Raw genomic sequence first — 19,662 nt, forward strand, 5'->3', positions numbered from 1 at the left:
GGCCCCCACACCCTGATCCCTTAGAGCCTCCAGGCCTGTCCCAGGGCTAGTGACTCTGTGTTGATAGGCTTGAAAGACAGGCTGGGTTCCAGTGGGGGAACACAAGGGTTAGGGAGCGGGAGGGGAGGGGGTACTGGAGCTGCCATCTTCTGAGCCATCCCCAGAGACCCTGAGAAGACTTTCTCATCTGTCAATGAGCTCAAGGGCAAATGCCCTGATGGGGGTCCACTAAGAGCTTTCTGTCATCTTAGTCACCCACTTCCCACTCCTGTGCCTGGGCATTCTCCCCCACCCCACCCCAGAAGGACTATCCACTGTGAGTCTGGCCACAGAAATGGACATAGAAGAGACACAGGTGGCTGTCACCTGGAAAAACTGTCTGGATTCCTTTTGAGTAGAATGGATGGAAACTGGAGGGATGGGAGGGTGAATGGACAGAAGAGTGGATGATGGGAGGATGGATGTATGTCTGGATGGATGGATAGATGGATGCATGGATGATGGAAAGATGAATGGATGCCTGACTATATGGATGAGTGAAGGGATAGATGCATAGACACATGGATGGACAGATGATAGAGAAACGAGGAATATATGGATTAATGAATGGATATGCACACTAACCATGAGGGCCCTGGAGGAACCAGGAAGGGCAACCTCTCATGGTCAGAGGAGCTTGATTAACTCAGTACCTGCTCTTGCAACCAAGGTGAGACCAATGATAAATTCTCCATCGCTCGACATTGGCAACAACATCCATGGAAATAAATCATCAGAGAGAAGGAAAAACTGACAGGGACCCAGAACGTGCTCTAAGATGCCTTTAATTGCCCTGGTGCCATGCAGACCTAGGACTCCAGACCCTCACTCTTCAGGGGAAGAGGACCTGCCGTGGGAGTCCGGAGCTCATTCCCCTACATCTGCTGGCAGGTGCTGTTCAGGAGGGTGAACTGTGTAAACCAGGGCCGTGAGTCCACAATGAAAGTGCAGTTCACCTGAAAAAAAAAAGTAATTCTATGTAAGACATAAAATAAGAACAGTGTAACAATGAGGGTGTAGAAAGGGCGTAACAGGAGCTCAAGGGACATTAAACACTAAAGAGAAAAGAAAAGCAGAATCAAACAGTAGCCTGGGGCTGGGCTGTGGAGCTCAGCTCTCCATGATCAAGGCTGGGAGCTCCTGAGAGGGTGCCTGGCTGGACCATGACCTGCCCCTCAGGGTTCTCTCCCCCAGGGCATGCGATGCCTGAAGGGTTCTGCCCAGTGAGCTCCCGGGGAGCCTGGAGACTACCCAGGAGATGGTTCAGGTGACACCCTCCCACACCCAACCATGGCTGCAAACCCACCCCCGCGGAGGCAGCTCCAAGGCTGGGTCCAGAGACACCCCAGCCCCACTGAGGCCCATATGCAAGGTCTCAGTCCAATTGACCAGACATCAGCCCATAGGGTGATGACATGAGGACTGATTGACCGAGCCTTGTCCTTGCCGCCCAGGAGACCAGGAGGAGGGTGGGAGCGACCAGCAAACTAATAGTCCTCCCGTCCAGAAGAATCGGAGCAGAGGAAGGAGAGGCCCACAAGGAGAACTGCCTCTGCCTGGACCCAAGTTGATAGGAAGCTGGAGGCTGGGGCTCCTCTACCCTGGAGGGGAGGGCCCAAAGCGGGCGGTCTGTGGGGGTCTTTGGTGAGCCAGCCGGGCTGTGAGCACAGGGCCCAGTTTGCTGCTGAGCTGGCAGCATCTTTGTGCAGGGCGAGCCCTGGGACCAGGAGAGGAGGGGTCTGGACTCATCGTTCTGTCCCTGGGTCAACCCTGATGACTTTCTTAAGCTCCCTCCTTGAAGCCTTCTGTGAGGTAAAGAAAATAGACATAGTGGTCTCTGCCCAGATTCCTGGCACACAGCATCTGAATCCCTTGTAAGTTTCTAAGTGATAAGAACTCCAGGAGCATGTTCTGTTCTACTGAGGTGATTCTAGTGAGCTCCTGGTTGGGGACTGGTTACTAGAAAAACCCACCGATGGAATTGGAGATAGTCATGCCAACGGAGGAAGTCTCCTCCCAAATCCTGACCTGAGATTCAGAACACCCATGTGGGTGACCACGTTCTTGTACTGGGGGGTGACGCACCTCAATCACCAAAGCTTCTGTGCTCGGGACCCTCCCTCACCTCGTCCTGGGTATCTCTGTGTCTGGCTGCTCACCTGTGTCCTTTCACTATATCTTTTAATAAGACAGGAAAGCTAATTATTCCCTGAGTTCTGTAGGTCACTCCAGCAAATTAATCAAGCCTGAAGAGGGGGAGATAGGAACCCCTGATGTGTGGTCAAATTGGACAGAAATTCTGAGCAACTGGCATCTGAATGAGGGACAGGTGTCTCAGGGGCTTCAGCCTTTAACCTGTGAAACCTGATGCCACCTCCAGGTAGGTGGCTGGTGTCCTGGAAGGATTTCTTGGTCACTAGAAGGATCAGTAGCAAGGTGCTCTGTGTGGGGAATAAGGAGTTCCAAAAGGCAGTGAAAGTGTTAGCTGCTCAGTCGTGTCCGAGTCTGCTACCCCATGGACTGTAGCCCACCAGGCTTTCCTGTCCGTGGGATTCTCCAGGCAAGAATCCTGGAGTGGGTAGCTATTCCCTTCTCTAGGGGATCTTTCTGTCCTAGGGATCAAACCCAGGTCTCTGGCATTGCAGGCACATTCTTTACCATCTGAGCCACCGGGGAAGCCCAAAGGGCAGAACTGTTGCTAATTAAAGGAGAGGCAGCACCGAAACCACCCGAGGCAGAGGCTCATAGAGATTAGGAGATGACTGCCTGGGACGCTGCATATACCCTAACCTTGACAGCAAGCCCTCCCTTTGAAAACTGCAGAAGAAATAATGCAGGACTGTCACTTCCTTCATCCTTATCACACACTCCTGCTTGACTATATAACCTTTCCCTACTCACCAGGGAGAGGGGGCACAGTTTTTGAGGTACTAGCCTTCTGTGTTCCCCCATTGCCTGGCAAGGTAATAAAGCCACTCTTTCTTTCTCCATAATTCTGCTTGGCACTGGGACACAGAGAGCCAAGATTTTGGCAACACGCCCTCCTTGAAGTGATTTTTCCGTCTCAGGTTGTTTTCATTCTCAAACCTTTCTCTCTCCTGGGCTTTCTTGCAGGGGGCAGTTGTCAATGTCTTCGTCGTGTTTCTTACAAATTGTGCGGCCCAGGTCCAGTTCCATTAAATATATCATTGTCCAGCTCTGCCAAGGAGAAATTAGAAAACAGAAGGGTAGAGAATCCAGTAGAAAAGTGGGCGAAGGACTAGACTATGCATATGAATAGGACACGCACCTATGTGCAATTTCTCTACAAGAACATACCAACCAAAAGATGCCCCTGAGTGCAGCTTCAGCAGCCCTGGACACTTCCCTGTCTTGCTCCTCCTGATGACTGGGACCTGGGAGGCGTATCACCAGTCCACGGCAGTGGCGGGGGGTGGGGGGTGTCATGGGACAGAGGACCTGGGGCTGACAGTACACGCACAGCACACTTGATGTCCCCTAGCTCTCAGTCGTATTAGCCAGACACGCAGAGGGCATTGCACGGCGCCTTCTAGGGAGGGGGCCGGAAATGCGCATCCACTGAGCCTTTGTCAGAGCTGTGCTGTCCCTCAGGGGGAAACATCCAGACCAGGACAGAGGCCTGGGGGCTGGACCCTCCATCTCTCCTGGGGCACCCAGGGGCTCAGCACCCAAGGGCAAACCTTAATCCAGGTGGGTGTTTTTGACCTGGGTGCTGCTCTGTGTGTCCATCACCTTCTCTAAGAAGTCATCATGAGATAGAATCTTGTCCCCTACAGAGAGGTGGTGAGGACTTGAAAGAACTCAGACACAAAGAGGGATGTGGCCAGCAATCTCACCAGGGAGGAACACACCTCCAGGGCTCTGACCTGGAATTGTCTAGAAAGCTGATTCCTTAAGGGTTCAGAAATGCCCGTAGCTGAAGCCACCAGCCACAAACATATACACACAAACACACACACATGCCCAGCACCTTGCACTGCAGCTAGACCCCAGGCGAGGACAGGATTAGGAGAGATCAGGGCCAGGAGTGGCCACAGTGATGCTCAAGGGGCCCTTGGCCTCCCCGAGTCCAGGGCTTGGACTCAACCCAGGGAAGGGCCGGCCAGTCAGGAAATGAGGGCATGTGAAGGAAGCCAGGGTCATCTGTGCAAGAGGGCGGCCGCCTCCAGTCCCTTCAGGAGTGTGTGCGGCGGGGGACCCTCCCATCAGAGCCCTGCTCACCCAGGCCAGCTTGGGGTGAGCCGTTCCACAGCCCCGGCCCATGACTGTCACTCACCTTTTGCTGGGCTCGCCTCACCTCCAGCAGCTTGTAGGCCTGCTCCTCGGTATTGCCACTGTTGAACCAAGCCACGGCGAACTCCACAGACACCACAAAATAATCGAGGTCCTTACTAATGTCTACGAATTCCATTTGAATGGCCCAGACATGCATGCCCAGGACAGCAAGCCCCAGAAGCAGAGTTGCCTTCAGAAACATGCTGCTCGACCTCAGCCCGAAAGACAGCTGACAGGGGCGTGGGAGTGGTCTCTGGGCAGGGGCGCCCTCCACAGCCTGTATCCCCTACAGCCCTGCGCTGCTGGCCTCCTGCTTTGAGGGGGCCTCTGCCCAGCCGTTCCGCAGCATCCCCGGCCAGTCTCTCCTGTGGACACCAAACAGAGGCCAAGTGGGGGGTCGCATTCCCTCCTTGGTCACGTAAACCTCGAAGGTAGGGACTTGCACCCAGCAGGCTCTGTCCCCCTCATTTCCAGGGCTTCATCCTGTGAGTGTCCCACGCTTGCTGGGCCCTGAGTCCCCCGTTTGCCTTCAGGGCCGTATAAGCAGGGACTCCCGGAGTCACGTGAAGTCCTGGGAGCGCCAGGAAGCTCATTCCTGGGCAGTGGCCAAGGCTGCCTGTGGCCTTGGCTGGAAGCAACAGCCCCCAGGCGAGCCCAGGGGAGTATGGGGTATGCAGCCAGCCGCGGGGGTGTCTAGGTGAAGCTGTCCTCCCCACTGCCCTGATAGGAGCTTCTAACCGTAGTTGATCTCCCAGCCGTCTTCTCTCTTATTGACTATCAGCTCATGTCCACTACAGTCAGAGAGTATCTTTCCTATTATGTCTCTTCTTGAAACTTACTGAGGTTTGTTTTATGACCAATATGCCACAGGTTCTTGAGAAGACTGTATGCTCTGCATTCTTCAGGCGCAGTGTTAGGTATTGACGCATCTCACCGCCAGCAGGCTCTAGCAGATACTGATGTATCTCAGGTCACCTGTGTGACCCAACTTTTCTCATATGGACTCTCTTTACTTTATTTTTTGTTTGGTTTAGGTTTGTGTTTGGATCTGTTTTTCTGCCCGTTCCTGAGAGAGGTGTTAAAAATCTCTCACTGTGATGATAATTGTGGATGTATCTAGTCTCCTTTTCTCATAACTGTGTACATTTGAGACACTGTCATTAACTGCTTGTACAAACAGAGCTGTGGGGCCATTTTATTCTCATCAGTGATCCCTTTACATCCCAGTGATGCTCTCGCTGTGGAGTCAGCCTTGTCTGACATCAGAGTAGCCACTCCAGCAATGCTTTCACTAGCGTTTCCATGATATATCTTTATCCATCTTTTTACTTGCAGATAGTGCCTTAATAATTAAGTATGTGTCTTGGTAAACAGCGTGTAGGTTTTAAAATCAGTCTAACATTATTTTATTTAGAGGATTTATCCCACTTGTGATGACTCCTGTTACTTACGTTGAGTATCACTTGACTGTATGATCATCACTTCCCAGGTGGTGCTACTGGTAAAGAATCTGCCTCCCAGTGCAGGAGACACAAGAGATATGGGTTCGATCCTTCAGTGGGGAAGATCCCCTAGAGTAGGATATGGCAACCCACGCCAGTCTTCTTGCCTGGAAAATTCCATGGACAGAGGAGCCTGGCAGGTTACAGTCCATGGAGTCTCAAAGAGTTGGACACGACTGAGTGACTAAGCACAGCACAATACAGAGGTTATCACATTAAGTTTTTATTGCAGTTTACTGTGAGCAGAAAACATACTCTGAACCATGTCAATCTTTTGAAATTTGTGAGATTTCTTTTCTCTTTGGCTGGCTGAAATGTTTTTATTTTGTCTTCATTTTTGAGCAATATTTTTGCTGACTGTAGAATGCTAGGTTGTTTCCTTTTTGATCTCTATGCACATTCAAAGTAGGGCTTCTGAGAACAATGTATTTCCAGTTGACTTTCACTCTTAGGATGCAGCTCTTCATGGTCTCCACTGAAATCCTGGGATATTCATCACAGTCCTCTTTGGCAGATATTGCACTCTAGGTTTTGTTCCCTGAATTGAGACAGGGAAGATGCCTTTTCTTCAGGGGCATTTCTCCTCAGCATCTGGCAAAAATACCACTGTGGGGGGAACCTGGAGACTGGAGAAGACAGGGATGCTGGTGAAGGCCATATGAAAGCCCAAGGAGCAGACCAAGGTCAGCAGGCCTCCTCCTCACCCCACACCTCTGACCTTGACCCTGGGATAATAGATCCATAACTAAACATGCAACTACAGGACATGACTACTCCTTAGCCCTTAGCAGGTCTGACTGTTGCTATTTCAGAAGTCGAGAGGGACCAGGATGGCTGGCCTGGCACCTGCTGGGAGAACAGAGTTGCCATTTCTCAGGGCAGTGGGGTGGGGTGGGGGGCCTACCGTGATGTTGGGGGTCGGGGGCACAGGCAGGAGAGATGCCCAGACTGCCCTCTGCTCCCAGAAGGACACGTGCCAGGCGGCCAGGCTGCTGTGCACATCAGGCAAACACAAATTTAAGGAAGCTCTACAAAATAGTGACCCTGCAGAAAGGTCACAGTCATGAGGTCAGTGAGAGTCTGAGGAGTGGCCCCGAAGGAAGGAGATGAAGATGCCCCTTTCTCCAGGAGCTCCTGGCAGGACAGGTACTTCCATGTCCTGGTGCCCAGCTACTGGCGAAGCAGGGTGTCTGCCTGTCCCTGACAGCTGATGGGTCTGAGCACCAACAGGGGACACCTCTGCATTCTACCCTGGACTCCTTGGTTGCACTGTGGTTAGAGAGGAAGACTCACCTGTGTGTGGGTGTCTCTCACTCACACGCTGAGGGTGATGGGCATCACGTTGGCAAACTCCTCTCCAATGCCTCAGGGGAAACACTTCTTTGCATTGTAATTACAGCATTCCCCTAAATTGGAGATTCTTTGAGATGAAAACTACTTTTGAAAACACAGTAGGATTGGGGCACAGCAGTTGCCTTGGCACATGAAGACAGGTCAGAAGAGGGGAGATGAGCCCAGTACAGTAGGCCTGGCGCAGCACCAGGGGACCCCAAGTGTACCGGGGGAGGGTGGGATGTGCCCTGGGAGTCCTGGGCCAGCACTCCCAATCCGGCAATAGGAACAAGCCTTGGTGGTTGTGACACGGAACCGCACGTTGTCGTGGCTGGAGATGCCTTAAATGTAGCCTAGCACCACCACCTGGAGAGAGGGGCAGAGCTCCATGTGGGCATTTCTGGCCGAAGTGCCCAGGCCATAAGAGGGGGCCCCACAGTGCTGGTGGTGTCAGGGCATGCAGTGCTGTGGGGAAGGGTGGGCAGTCCAGGGATGCTGGTGAGCAGGTGATACCGGCCAATGGGGCTCCATTCCACTGGGGTGCCTGGAAGATAGTGTGGAGCTTGTGCCTTGGGGTGAGGGGTCCCTTGAGCAGGGCATCAAGTCCCCAGCTCCCATCTATCCTGTGTGGAAATTGCTCCCTCTCCCCACTGCTTTAGCCTGTCCCACCGGTGGGCACACATGCCTGTGGCCAGGGAAGTGCAGGCTAGCTTAGGGCCCCATGGTGGGAGGCCTGGGGAGCAGGTCGAGCCCTTCTGCTGCTCTGTCCCCCGGGGGTTGGGTCTTGTCTCTCACCTGGCAGTGCCTTGGAGCAGGATGGCTGCACTGGCCTGGTCTCATGCCTTGGCTCCAGCCCCTGCGAGCAGAGAGTGGGGAGGATGGGGGCTTTCTGGGAGGGTTCTCGGGAGGGCTGTCAGCACACACCTCCCACTCCCCCATCACTGCCAGGAGCCGGGCAGAGCTGCCCATCCCTGTGTATGTAGCTGGGTCTGAACTGACAGCTCTTGGAGAAGCCCTCCAGGGGCAAAACGGGGAGCTTGAAAGCCAGGGGTCTGGGGAGTGGGAGGGTTGGGGGCAGAAATCCTGTCTCTTCCCTCCTCGGTCCTCTTCCGGTCCAGCTCCCAGATGGTCTATGGCAGCAGAATAGACAGCAGAGAAGGGAAGGCTGACCTTCAGCCACATAAATATTGAGGGAGTGGAGCTTCTCTCTCCTATCAGAGCCACTGTGGGTCTAAGGTGGTGAGACAGACCTCCACTACTTTTTCCTGTCTCTGTCCTCCTGCTCTGTGGCCCCAGCATTGGGTGTAGATGTGGGTTTGCAAAGTCGAGCAAGAAAGGGAAGATCCAGGGAACCAGAAAGGACTGGATGGATCATGGGAGCTCAAGAAAGTGGACCTGAATGGCACGAGTGTGGTTCTAACCCTAATGGCACAAGGAAGATGTGAACGGAAGGAAGGGACAGACCACCACCCAGCCAGCCTGGCTCCTGCAAAACACACATGCACAGACCACAGCCCTGCAGGACGGACACAGAGCTGACCTGACCCTGAAACCACAACCCACAGAACGCTGGTCAGAATTTGTGCCCTGAATGCAGCTGGGAGGATCGCCCACTGAAACAAAAATACCAACATTCCCCAGAAAGCACAAATAAGATACAGACTCTCCTAATACAATTTTCAGAACATCCAGGATATGACCCAAGATTACTCAGTATACAGAGAACCAAGAAAATTACAGCTCTCCTGGGGGATGGGAGGAACCAATCAACAGATGCCAGTGCTGAGATAACTCAGGTATTGGAAATATCTGACAGACTTTAAAGAAGGTATTATCCAAAACTTCCAGGGACTTCCTTGGCAGTCCAATGGTTAAGACTCCATGCTTCCAATGCAGGGGGACCAGGTTCGATCCCTGTTTGGGAAACTAAGATCCCACATGCTGTGTGGCCAAAAGAAAAAATGAAAGTTCCAAGTGGGAGTAAGCACTCTTCAAAGATTGGAAAGGTAGGAACTATTAGTAAGAAATAGAAGATAGCCTTAAAAACCAAATGGGAATTTTACTGATATCCTGGAAAATTAAAAAAAACAAAATAAAAATCTCATTAGTGAACTCAAGAGCAGACTGAAGATGTCAGCAAAAAGGGCTTATTAACCTGAGGACAGATCAATAGAAATTATCCATTACAAACACTCAAGAGGAATAAAATGTTTAAAGGCGTGAATAGAGCTTCAGCAGTCTATGGGAAAATTTAAAGGAGTCTTTCATGTCCTTGGACTCTCAGAGGGAAATGAGAAAGTGTTACAGAAAAAGAAGAAGAGGGGGGAGACGAAGGAAGAAAAAGAAGAGATAATGGCTGAGACTTTCCCAAATTTGTCAAAGACAGAGGTTTATGAAACTTATTGAACCCCAAAACAAGTAAATTCTAAGAAATCCACATCAAGGTACTGCTAAAAACTAAAGACAAAGGAAAAAAAAAACCAAGAGCCTTTAGACAAAAGACATAATTTACAGAAGAACAAAGATTTGAACAACTGCAAATTTCTCACCAGGAACAGAGAAGCTAGAAGGAAGTGGAATAAGACTTTGAATTCTGAGAGATAAGAACTGCCAAACCAGAATCCCATAGTCAGGGGAAATATATTTTAGGAATAATCATGATATGAAGATGTTATCAGCTGAGGACAGGTTTAAGATATCTCATTGCCAGCAGACATGCTCTGGAAGAAGGGCTAAAAGAATTCTTCAATGGGGAGAAATTTTCTGAGTTCTTCATGGGCTGAGTAACCTTGGATTGCATTTTGGGCATATGAAAATTGTGTTATAAGACTCTGTCTTACTTATCTCTATGGGGAATGTTGGTATTTTTGTTTGGGAGGGTGGAGGGAAGGGTTCCACATGAGTGATGCAGGAGCTTCTGGAAGGACAGCAGCCCAGCCCACACCTCCAATGTCCAGAGCTGTGAGATAATAAATGTGCGTTGTCTTAAGCCATTGTTGGTGGTAGCTTGTCACTGCAGCCTCCAGAAGTTAACCAGCTGCCCAGAGAGGAGAGGGCGCTGCCGTGGAGACTGGGGGAGAGCCTGAAGGGACCTGCTGGGGCTGGAGCCCTGCAGCGGGGGCTTCTTGGTCTCTCCCCTTACTCTCTTCCTCCAGACCAGGAAAGTCTAGGACGTGTGATGAGACAGGAGGCAGGGCAGACTGAGGGTCACAGGAGAAGGAAGACATCTCTCCCTCCCGCAGCAGGCCTCTGGGTTGGAGAACCACATCTCCAAACACCTTCTAAACTTTGGGCATCTGAAGACCCTGCCCAGATGGTGGTACTGGATGGAGGCTATGTGTGTACTGTATGAGTGCCACAGAGGGTCACAGGGACAGGAAACACCACTGGTCCATCCACAGGGACAGCAGGATGTGAACACAGAGCTGTGTCGAGGCCACACCCGCAAGTTTCCTTATGAGGCACACCCTCCATTTTCTGGGGAACCTTAGCTTTTCCAGGGAGTCCCAGACACCTCTCATAGCTAAGAAATAGCAGGAGGAAGATGCCAAGGTTTGGGCTCGTGGGCAAACTTGCATCCTGGCCAGCCCGGGAAGTGGAGAGGGGACCAACCGGGAGAAAGTCTGAGGATGATCACATAGAGAGAACATGGTGTTCGGGACTCCACCTCGCTCCACTGCCCTGGGACCCAGCGCCCCCGTGTCCCTGTCGCTTCCTGCCCCTCCAGGCCTCTCACGGCCTGGCTGGACTGAACTCAGTGGATGGAAACCCCAGGCTGGCTCCCACTCAGAGACACTAGGCTAGCAGGAGGGATCTAGCCTGCCCAGAGAGCAGCCCCCAGAGAGAGAGGGGGTTTGGTGGGTATGTGTATTTAAGACGAGCAGGCCTGGGAGGAGGACGCAAGTTTGCCCAGCTCTCCCAGAGGGCTCTCACCTGCGAGATCAAGAGGAGGAGAACAGCTGTGGGTGTGGGTGGCGCCCAGCTGCCTTGAATCCACTGGGCAGAACGGCCCCAGGCAGGGCGAGCCATGATGGCCAGACCCTGGCAGGGGCCCCGGCTGCTGCTGGCTATTGTGGGGGCTCTGGTGGCCCTCAGCTATCAATCAAAGCGGAAGACCTTCATTCTTGTCTACGAGGTGCCTGTGTCAGACCCCGTGGTGGTGACCACCACGGACTTTTTGACCACGGACTTCAACAAGAAGAACAAGGACCTGTACAACTTCAGGATCGTGCGTGTCCTGAAGGCTGTGAAGAGGGTCAGTGCCCCCCACCCTCCCCTCGTGCCCCTCTCTGGGGATCTGTGGGTTCAGGGCAGCCATACAAGTGAACTCAGTCTCGTTTAGTCCAAAGTGGGTGTTTCAAGTGAAAGTGAAAGTGAAGTTGCTCGGTCGTGTTCGACTCTCAGCGACCCCATGGACTGCAGCCTACCAGGCTCCTCCATCCATGGGATTTTCCAGGCAATCTCGTGGAGTGGATGAAGTGGAGTCGCTTAAATGATACCCAAGACCAGGGCCGCACATCCTGGTTCAAGGGCCTGAGCTGCGGGAAGGGGACTCTTGGGCACCGGGAGACCATGTGTGCACGTCAGGGGCTGTCTCCACGATGGCAGCGGCACCCAGTACCCACAGCTGAGACGGGCTGGCCCTCAGAGTCTAGCCTGCTGCTCTCTGCCCTTGACATCAGCAACACATGGATCACCAAGGGTGACTTTGCCCATGGAGTGGCTTCTGGGGAATTCTGCTCAAATGGCAGAGGGGCCAGGGGAGGCAACCAGGAAGGGGAGAGGGGAACCCGTGGGTCTGTCCAAGGAGGGCCTTCAACCTGGGGTGGCCCATGAGGAGCTCCCACCCCTGGAAGTGACAGAGATGGGAGAGGGGTCCTTTATCCCTTGTCCTTGCCTCCCACAGCTGACTGACCACCTGGAGTATCAGGTCAACCTGGAGATGCGGCGGACTACCTGCCTCAAGTCGGAGCTGACCAACTGCTCCTTCCAGGAAGGGAAGCTCTACAAGGTACTGGGCATGTCAACAAGAAAGGGCTCACTTCCCGGGGCTCTGCTCCTCAGATTTTGGAAGAACGATGGGGAGGCAGGGGGCCCAGATGGAGGAGCAGAAGTGGCTGAACTGCAGGGTCGGGCAGAGCCCTCTGACCCCAGGCAAATAGCTGGTTATAATAATATTTTAGCAGCTGGGGGACTTTGCTGGTGCACCCACTGAATATCTGAACGTCAGCCTGTTGTGAACACACAATCACAGGGCTGTATGCTCTGCTCCTTTCACCAGCAGTGTTGAGGCAAACAGGAGGAAGTAATAGGAAAATGAGTCAGGAATAGTTCAACCAGGGGTGGAGTGGGTCAGGGAAGGGAGAAGCCTGCAGGCACGTGACCTGGTGAGGAGCTGCCTCCCCAAAAATGGCTTCATCCCGACCCAGCATTCTCATACTGGGAAGGTCAGCTGGGCCATCATCACTCAGGAGGTGGACCATCACACACACACACACACACACACTCGTCAGAAGGGCCCATGTGCTCAGAGGCCTTGAAGACCTCAAGTCCTACAGGCCCTGCAAACCACAGCTCTTTACCCAAAGGGACTACATGAGGGTGATCACATAGTGATCTTGCCTAGGACAGTCCTGTTTGGTGTCCAACTTCCTAGTGTCATTGTTAATACCATCCCCATTTGCTTACAATGTGTCCTGGTTTGGTTCCTAGATTTTTGGTCACCCAATTCTAGTGGCCTGCGTGTTCTGGACATAAACGTGTCCATCCACAGGCTCCCCCTTCCATGGAAAAGTCTTCAAAATCTAGCAAGTTAGACGTGTTGGTGGAGAAGATCATGAAGTCTACGAAAAGAGTAATTGATGATTACAGTAAACTTAGTCTTGTCATTGTGGGAGATTGAATTGTGGAGTCAGTATTCTGAATTCTATCTTAGGAGAAATGTCAATGTTTAAGCCTCCCACCCCACCACGTCCTCGCCCTGGGATTTCCAAGAAAGAGCAGGAAAGCAAAACCACAGTATGACATGATAATACTGTACAAAATCTGTTGATTGAGCTTTCATTGTTGGAAAAGAAATGGGGTCTTAGGAGAGAACCAGGAAGGGGAAGGCGAAGGTGTGATGACAGGTGGATGGGCAGATGAAGGAAGGAAGGAGGGAAGGAAAGGGGATGGGTCGCATGGGAGGAAGGTGAAGGGAAGCGTGAAGGGGTGAGGTAGGAGAGCAGGTGGAGGGAGAGGGAGGGAACCAAGTGAGGGTAAGGTGTGACATGAACAGTGCATGAGTAGAAAAGAAGAGGAAGAAAAAGTCAGTCGTTCCCACAGTGATGTGAGTCGGGAGACACTTTATCTCTAGTCTCCAATTCCAACCACGAGCAGAAGGCGGTTCTGTGGGGGTGGTTCCAGCAGGGCCACTATCAAATCCTTAAAATCAAAATAAAGACAGACCCACAAGTTGCCTGGAGGTGGATTGGGGGTGGGGGCTGTCATTTCCCCATCCACATGTCTAACGCCTTCTTCTTTCCCCTTTAAAATGTTTACCTTGTGTGTTGATCTTTTCTACATTTTGTTTTGTGTTTATTTTAGAAAATCGATTGCTACTTCTCAGTATTTGTTATTCCCTGGTTTGAAAAGTATAAAGTTCTGGCCCAAAACTGCACAAATGTCTAGGTGTCTCGGAGTGCAGCCCACAGATACTGTGCATCAAGATACCCTGCACCCAACAGGAACTCTCAGTGAAGAAAATAAATGTTGGTCAACCTGTGCTCTTCATGCTCTGAATGTTTATGATTCCATTCTTTTCCCCCAAGATTCTTTAACTTATAATAAAATGATCTGAAGTTCTTCTGGGCTAGGGCAGTTTGGGGGTCTAAGGGAGATGACATGTATAATTCTTGTCCTTATAGCCTATACACCTTCAGGATAGCAGAACTTCAACCTCATCTTTATATCAAGTAGGATTGTTTAGATTTTAAACTAAGTTGAGAAAAGGGGGAAGGAGAACAAAGGAAGATGCTCTAATTACTTAACTGAACAGCTAAAAGATACTGGCAAGAATGCCTGTGATGACATCTCTGAGATGCCCAGTCTTGTCTAAAGTGTGAAGGAGGAAACAAGGACAAACAATGCAAGTAATTGAAAAGAGGAGGGCACATGCCTTATTTTTGCAGGCATGAGCACTTTCTGATACCAGACTTCAGAATTAGACTCATACCCCAGCAACAGCAGCATTGGACCAGAGCAGGTCTCTTTTTGGAAGGATTTCTCTCCCACAATTGGCAAACCAACCACAATGATGTTTGGTTTCTTGTTTTCCTTCCTGTGGGAGGAGGAGGATATGGGCCATCATGCCCCATTTATTCTTCCCAACAAACCCATCAGATGAATTCCTCCGGGAAGGCAGTGTTTGAGGGCAGAGAGAAACCAGGAATGCTGCATTAAAGGAGGTGCCCTTTCACGGATGTCACATTACCAGTGAGAAATAAGCACCCCCACCCACCAGCTTGATTCAGGATGTCAAGTAATGTCACCAGGCTCAGCTTCCCACTCGACTTCCCCCGTGTGGTCTCAAGATGGCACCTGTGGTTCACTGAGTCACATCCGCCCTGGTTCACACAAGATAGGGAAAGGATGAGCCTCCCCAAGAGTTGGAGCAAAAACCTTGGGGTTTAATGTCTCCGGGGGATTCTAGAGACTATGTGGGAGACTCACAGGCCCACACAGCAGCCATCAGCTGGCAGAGAGAGAGGTGGCTGGGGCGTTTATCTCCTGTTGCAGGCTGCCAGGCATTAATTCCCTGGAACCTCTAGCTCATGGTGGCTCAAGGGCAGAGCAAGCAGCCAGAGGTGATGGGAACAGGTGTTGGCATTTGGAGCCGGTGTGCACAGAAGGATGAGAAGTGAGAGACACGGCAGACACTGAGGGGACAGGGCATGGGTGATCTGTGAGCTGGCAGCAGCCGCCACGCCCCCAACAGCTAGCGAAGAACAATTTTTTTTTTCAACTTCTACTCTCCCAACGAAAGTTCTGGAGTCCTCAGGACTCCATTTCAGGTGGGGCCCAGGTGAGAGTCCCCTCTACCAACCGTCTGAGAAGATGCTAACCTGCAGTCTCCTTATCCCTAAGGAAAATGACAAGAATGACAGTACCTACTTCTCAAATCGTTGTAAAGATTAATGATGATAAATGCGTTTAAGTCGCTCAACACAATGCCTAACACAAAGCCAATATTCAAACAAACATTAGCCGCTTGTAAGAACACCGGCAGTAGCAGCGTAATCTAACATTAATCGGCTGTCATCTCTCTTCTGGCATTTTGACTGCTTTGTCTGGAGCTGGGGGCTGGGGTGGGGGGTGGGTTGGAGAATAAAGGAAAGGCAGGACATGTGTGCTCATTGACCTTGGACTTCCCAGCCCAGTGGGTTTTTGAAATTTATTTTGAAATCACTGTAGATTCAGAGGAAGTTACGAAGAATACAGAATGATCCCTTTACCCTTCATTTAGTTTCCTCCCCCCCACCATGGTTACATCTTTTGTAATTATAGAAAAATATCACAGGCAGGAAATTGACACCATACAGTGTGTGTCCTTTCATCACACATGTAGCTTTGTGTGGCCACCTCCACGAAGACCTTCTGCCCGAACTCCACAGCAGTCGCACCCTTTCTTCACCCTCTCATACTTCCAGAAATCACTAACTTCTTCTCCATCTCTATTACTGCACCAATTAACACATATTGTGTAAATAGAATCATACAGGCCTCTTTGGGGACTGGTAACATTGCCCTGGAGAAGGCAATGGCACCCCACTCCAGTACTCTTGCCTGGAAAACCCCATGGATGGAGGAGCCTGGAAGGCTGCAGTCCATGGGGTCCCTAGGAGTTGGACACGACTGAGCGACTTCACTTTCACTTTTCACGTTCATGCATTGGAGAAGGAAATGGCAACCCACTCCAGTGTTCTTGCCTGGAGAATCCCAGGGACAGGGGAGCCTGGTGGGCTGCCGTCTATGGGGTCACACAGAGTCGGACACAACTGAAGCGACTTAGCAGCAGCAGCAGCAGCAACATTGCCCTTGGGATCCATCCAAGTCATTTCATGCATCAGCAGTAAGCGCCTTTTAACTCCTGAGTGGCATTCCATGGTGCACTCAGTACCGGAGTTAACTACTTACTTGTTGCAGGTGTGTTAGTTGTTCAAGTTTGGGGCTATTACAAAAGAAGCTTTTACTTGGAGAAGGAAATGGCAACCCACCCCAGATTGCCTGGGAAATTTCATGGACAGAGGGACATGGTGGGCTACAGTCCATGGAGTCACAAGAGCTGGACACGACTTAGCGAGAACCACCACCACCCACCTCACTAAGCTTAATCATTTCTAGCTTTTGATTTAAATTGAAAGACATGTGAATCTTCCTTTGACAGAATAGGGTTATTAATTGGCTTAATATCAATATTGTATCTCAGGGAATAAGGAAGCCCAAGGAGAGGGAAAAACATGAGGGAACAGCCTGATCCATGGAACAGTCAGAACACATACAGAATTTATCTATTAAGTTCACTGTCTTTTATGAGCATGGTTCATGGAGCCTCAAAAAAATTTCAATTGTAACATCAAAGATCACTGATCACAGATCACCATATCAACTATAACAATAATGAAAAAGTTTGAACTACTATGAGAATTACCAAAATGTGACACAGAGATCTGAAGTAAGCAAATGCTGTTGAAAAAATGGTAAATGGTGCCAATAGATTGCTCAACACAAGGTTGCCACAAATCTTTAATTTGTGGGGAAAAAAAGAACAGTATTTCCAAAGCATAATAAAATGAAACACAATAAAATGAGGTATGCCTGTAACAAATTACCAATACATGCAACAAACTGAATGAATCTTTAATATATTAAGCTTAATAAAAGGAGTCAGACACTAAAGAGTATACACTGATTTATTCCATTTGTACGAAGTCTTTTCCACAGTAATAGATACCAGATCAAGGGGCTGCTTCTAGGGCCATTGACTGATTGCTAGCACAAAAAATAAAACTTTTTAGGGTGAAAAAATGTTCTGTATCTTGATTGGGGGGTAGGTATTTGTTCACTTGTCAAAAATGATCAAAAGTGTATTAAAATCTGTGTATTTCACTGAATGTTAAGCCTCAATAAACTTTTCTAATAAAAAATGAAAAAAAAAAAGAAGCTTTTATGGACAATCATGTAAGGCAGTGGTCCCCAACCTTTTTGGCTTCAGGGACCAGTTTCGTGGAAAACAATTTTTCCATGGGCTGAGGAGGGGTGGGGGATGTTTCAGGATGATTCAAGGGCACTACAGTTATTGTACACATTATTATTATTTTATTACATCAGCTCCACCTCAGATCATCAGGCATTAGATCCTGGAGGTTAGGGACCGTTAATGTAAGATTTACGTGTGGAACTAAATTTTCATTTCTCTAAGTTAAATGCCCAGGAGCGCAATTGCTGAGTAATGTGGTAAAGCATATTTTAAGATTTAAAAAAAAAAGAAACTGCCAAGCTTTTCCAGAGTGGATGCATTATAATGTTCCTCTGTCTCTGGTGATGGGCTTCTCTGGTGGCCCAGTGGTATAGATTTCCCCCGCCAATGCAGAAGACACAGGAGATGTGGATTTGATCCTTGGGTTGAGAAGATCCCCTGGAGGAGGAAATGGCAAGCCACTCCAGTATTCTTGCCTGGGAAATCCCATGGGCAGAGGAGCCTGGTGGGCTACAGACCATAGGGGTGCAAAAGAGTCAGACACAACTTAGAGACTAAATAGCAATATCATCTCTGGTGACAATCTTTGCTCTGAGGTCAACTTCATCTGATGCTAATGTAGGCTCTCCTGCTTTCAATGAATGCCTGCATAATAAAATTTTTTTCACCCTTTTATTTTCAACCTACCTATATCATTATGTTTAAGGAAAGCTTCTTGTAGACAGCCTACAGTTGGGTCATTTTCTAAATCCACTCTATCAATCTCTGTCTTTTGATTGCCTCATTGAGACAATTTACATGTGACTTGTATGTATCATGCATATAATTATTAATATGTCAGTGATTATGTCTATTTTGCTATTTGCTCTCTGTTCTCTCTGCTTTTTATTTGTTTTATTTTTCCTGTGAGTTTCTTGAACATTTTTTAAAAGAATTCCACTTGTATGTATCTATACTGTTTTTGTTTTTTTTTCATGTATTTTTATTCTGTTTTTGCTATGTGTCTCTACATACACTTTTTAGTGGTCACTCTAGATATTACAGTACGTATATATAATTTGGTCTACTCGCATCAATATTCTACCAGTTTAAGAGACGTGTAGACAGTTTATCTCCATTTACATTCCATTTCTAGAAGTCAGCCACTAGGCCAAACTCAGCTGGGATGTTAGGATCTGGACACAGAGGTTTCCTGGAGGCTCTTGGCCTGTGGCAGGGTGATAAGATGCCATTTCATAGGACTCTCACTCTGATAATGAGCGAGCAAGGGTAGAAGGCAGTGCCAGGTCCCCAGGCAGCCCTCTAGGACATCAGATTTGCAAAACTGGACATCCCTCTTTTTTTGCACAACAATTTCCCCACCTTTAACCCTTTACCTCCATTCTCTCTTCTGACTCAGGACTTTCCGGCAAATGGGAGGTTTTTGCTCATGTGTTTACTCTTCCCCTTTGAAAACACTCTCTCCAGTTGCCATTATGACTGCTGGTGAGACTGGTCCCCAGGGAGGAGGCCAGCTGGTCGGGGGGCAGCACTCAGCCCACAGCTGATCTACTGGTGGTGAAGGGCACATCTTTTCTGCTCGACTGTGAGTCGCATGAGGGAAGACACCTTGGGTCTCACTCCCCCAGCCGTGAGCCAGAGAGAGGTTCAAGAACCCTCTGTCAAGAAAAGCTCCCACGGCCAGCCCAAGATAGGGTTCTTGGAAAGGCCTGCTGGCAAAGCTGGCCTTGGCTGGAGCCTGGGAACTTGGATGATAAACCACTCCGACGCTGATATAAAACTTTCCCTCAGCGATGAGGGCCTCACTTTGTCTACAATGTTTATACAAACAATGGGGTTTATGCTGAGCACCTGTTTTCTTTCCGCAAATCTGCGATTTCGGTACATGCTGGGCAGAGGCTGCCCATGTGAACAGCACCAAGTCCCCAGGGAGATTCCCTGGCACACATTCCATCGAATTCCTAGAGGAATGAGGGGTGTCCCATGTAGTGGCCCCGAGAAGGGATGCTGGAATCCTGTGCCTGATGTCTGTGATGTCTCCCCCAGAGCCTCTTCCCTGTGCTGATTTTGTCCTGTATCCATCACTGTAATAATCACATCCCTGAGCACCCTGAGAGTCCTCCCAGTGAATTCCTGAGCCTGGAGGTGGGCATTGGGACCCCTGATGTACTCACAGAGACCGGTGTCAGTCATAGAGTTATCCATGCATGGGGCAGAAACTGGGCCCTCCAAGCTCAGGCCAGAGTCTGAAGGTAC

The 19,662-nt window shown here is 49.9% G+C and overlaps 2 protein-coding genes across 2 annotated transcripts; one reads left to right on the forward strand and one right to left on the reverse strand.

Moving 5' to 3' along the window:
• Positions 1 to 808: 808 nt before the first annotated feature.
• LOC147360844 (putative cystatin-16) lies at positions 809 to 4,847 on the reverse strand. The gene is made up of 3 exons (XM_086333662.1): positions 4,337 to 4,847; positions 3,127 to 3,237; positions 809 to 995 (listed from the first exon to the last, which is right to left on the reverse strand). The coding sequence occupies exons 1-3, from the start codon at positions 4,535 to 4,537 to the stop codon at positions 915 to 917; spliced, it is 393 nt and encodes a 130-aa protein (XP_086189788.1). The 5' UTR covers positions 4,538 to 4,847; the 3' UTR covers positions 809 to 914.
• A 6,218-nt stretch (positions 4,848 to 11,065) lies between these two features.
• Positions 11,066 to 13,940, forward strand: CST11 (cystatin 11). The gene is made up of 3 exons (XM_086333663.1): positions 11,066 to 11,424; positions 12,076 to 12,180; positions 13,755 to 13,940. Exons 1-3 carry the CDS (start codon positions 11,197 to 11,199, stop codon positions 13,836 to 13,838), a joined length of 417 nt encoding a protein of 138 aa, XP_086189789.1. The 5' UTR covers positions 11,066 to 11,196; the 3' UTR covers positions 13,839 to 13,940.
• The last annotated feature ends 5,722 nt before the right edge of the window (positions 13,941 to 19,662 follow it).

Source organism: Bos grunniens, chromosome 13, assembly GCF_055505025.1.
Source record: "Bos grunniens cultivar Pamir isolate PY7600 chromosome 13, Bosgru_T2T1.0, whole genome shotgun sequence".
In the NCBI taxonomy this organism is placed as follows: Eukaryota; Metazoa; Chordata; class Mammalia; order Artiodactyla; family Bovidae; genus Bos; species Bos grunniens.

Bases quoted from the DNA above. Each gene is read 5' to 3' on its own strand.
- LOC147360844 (XM_086333662.1), bottom strand. From the start codon at position 4,537: ATGTTTCTGAAGGCAACTCTGCTTCTGGGGCTTGCTGTCCTGGGCATG. The intron at 3,238-4,336 runs GTGAGTGACAGT...TCTCCTTGGCAG, and splicing joins TGAGGCGAGCCCAGCAAAAG to AGCTGGACAATGATATATTT. The intron at 996-3,126 runs GTTTGAGAATGA...TTTTTTTTTCAG, and splicing joins AAAGCCCAGGAGAGAGAAAG to GTGAACTGCACTTTCATTGT.
- CST11 (XM_086333663.1), top strand. From the start codon at position 11,197: ATGATGGCCAGACCCTGGCAGGGGCCCCGGCTGCTGCTGGCTATTGTG. The intron at 11,425-12,075 runs GTCAGTGCCCCC...TGCCTCCCACAG, and splicing joins TCCTGAAGGCTGTGAAGAGG to CTGACTGACCACCTGGAGTA. The intron at 12,181-13,754 runs GTACTGGGCATG...TGTTTATTTTAG, and splicing joins AGGAAGGGAAGCTCTACAAG to AAAATCGATTGCTACTTCTC.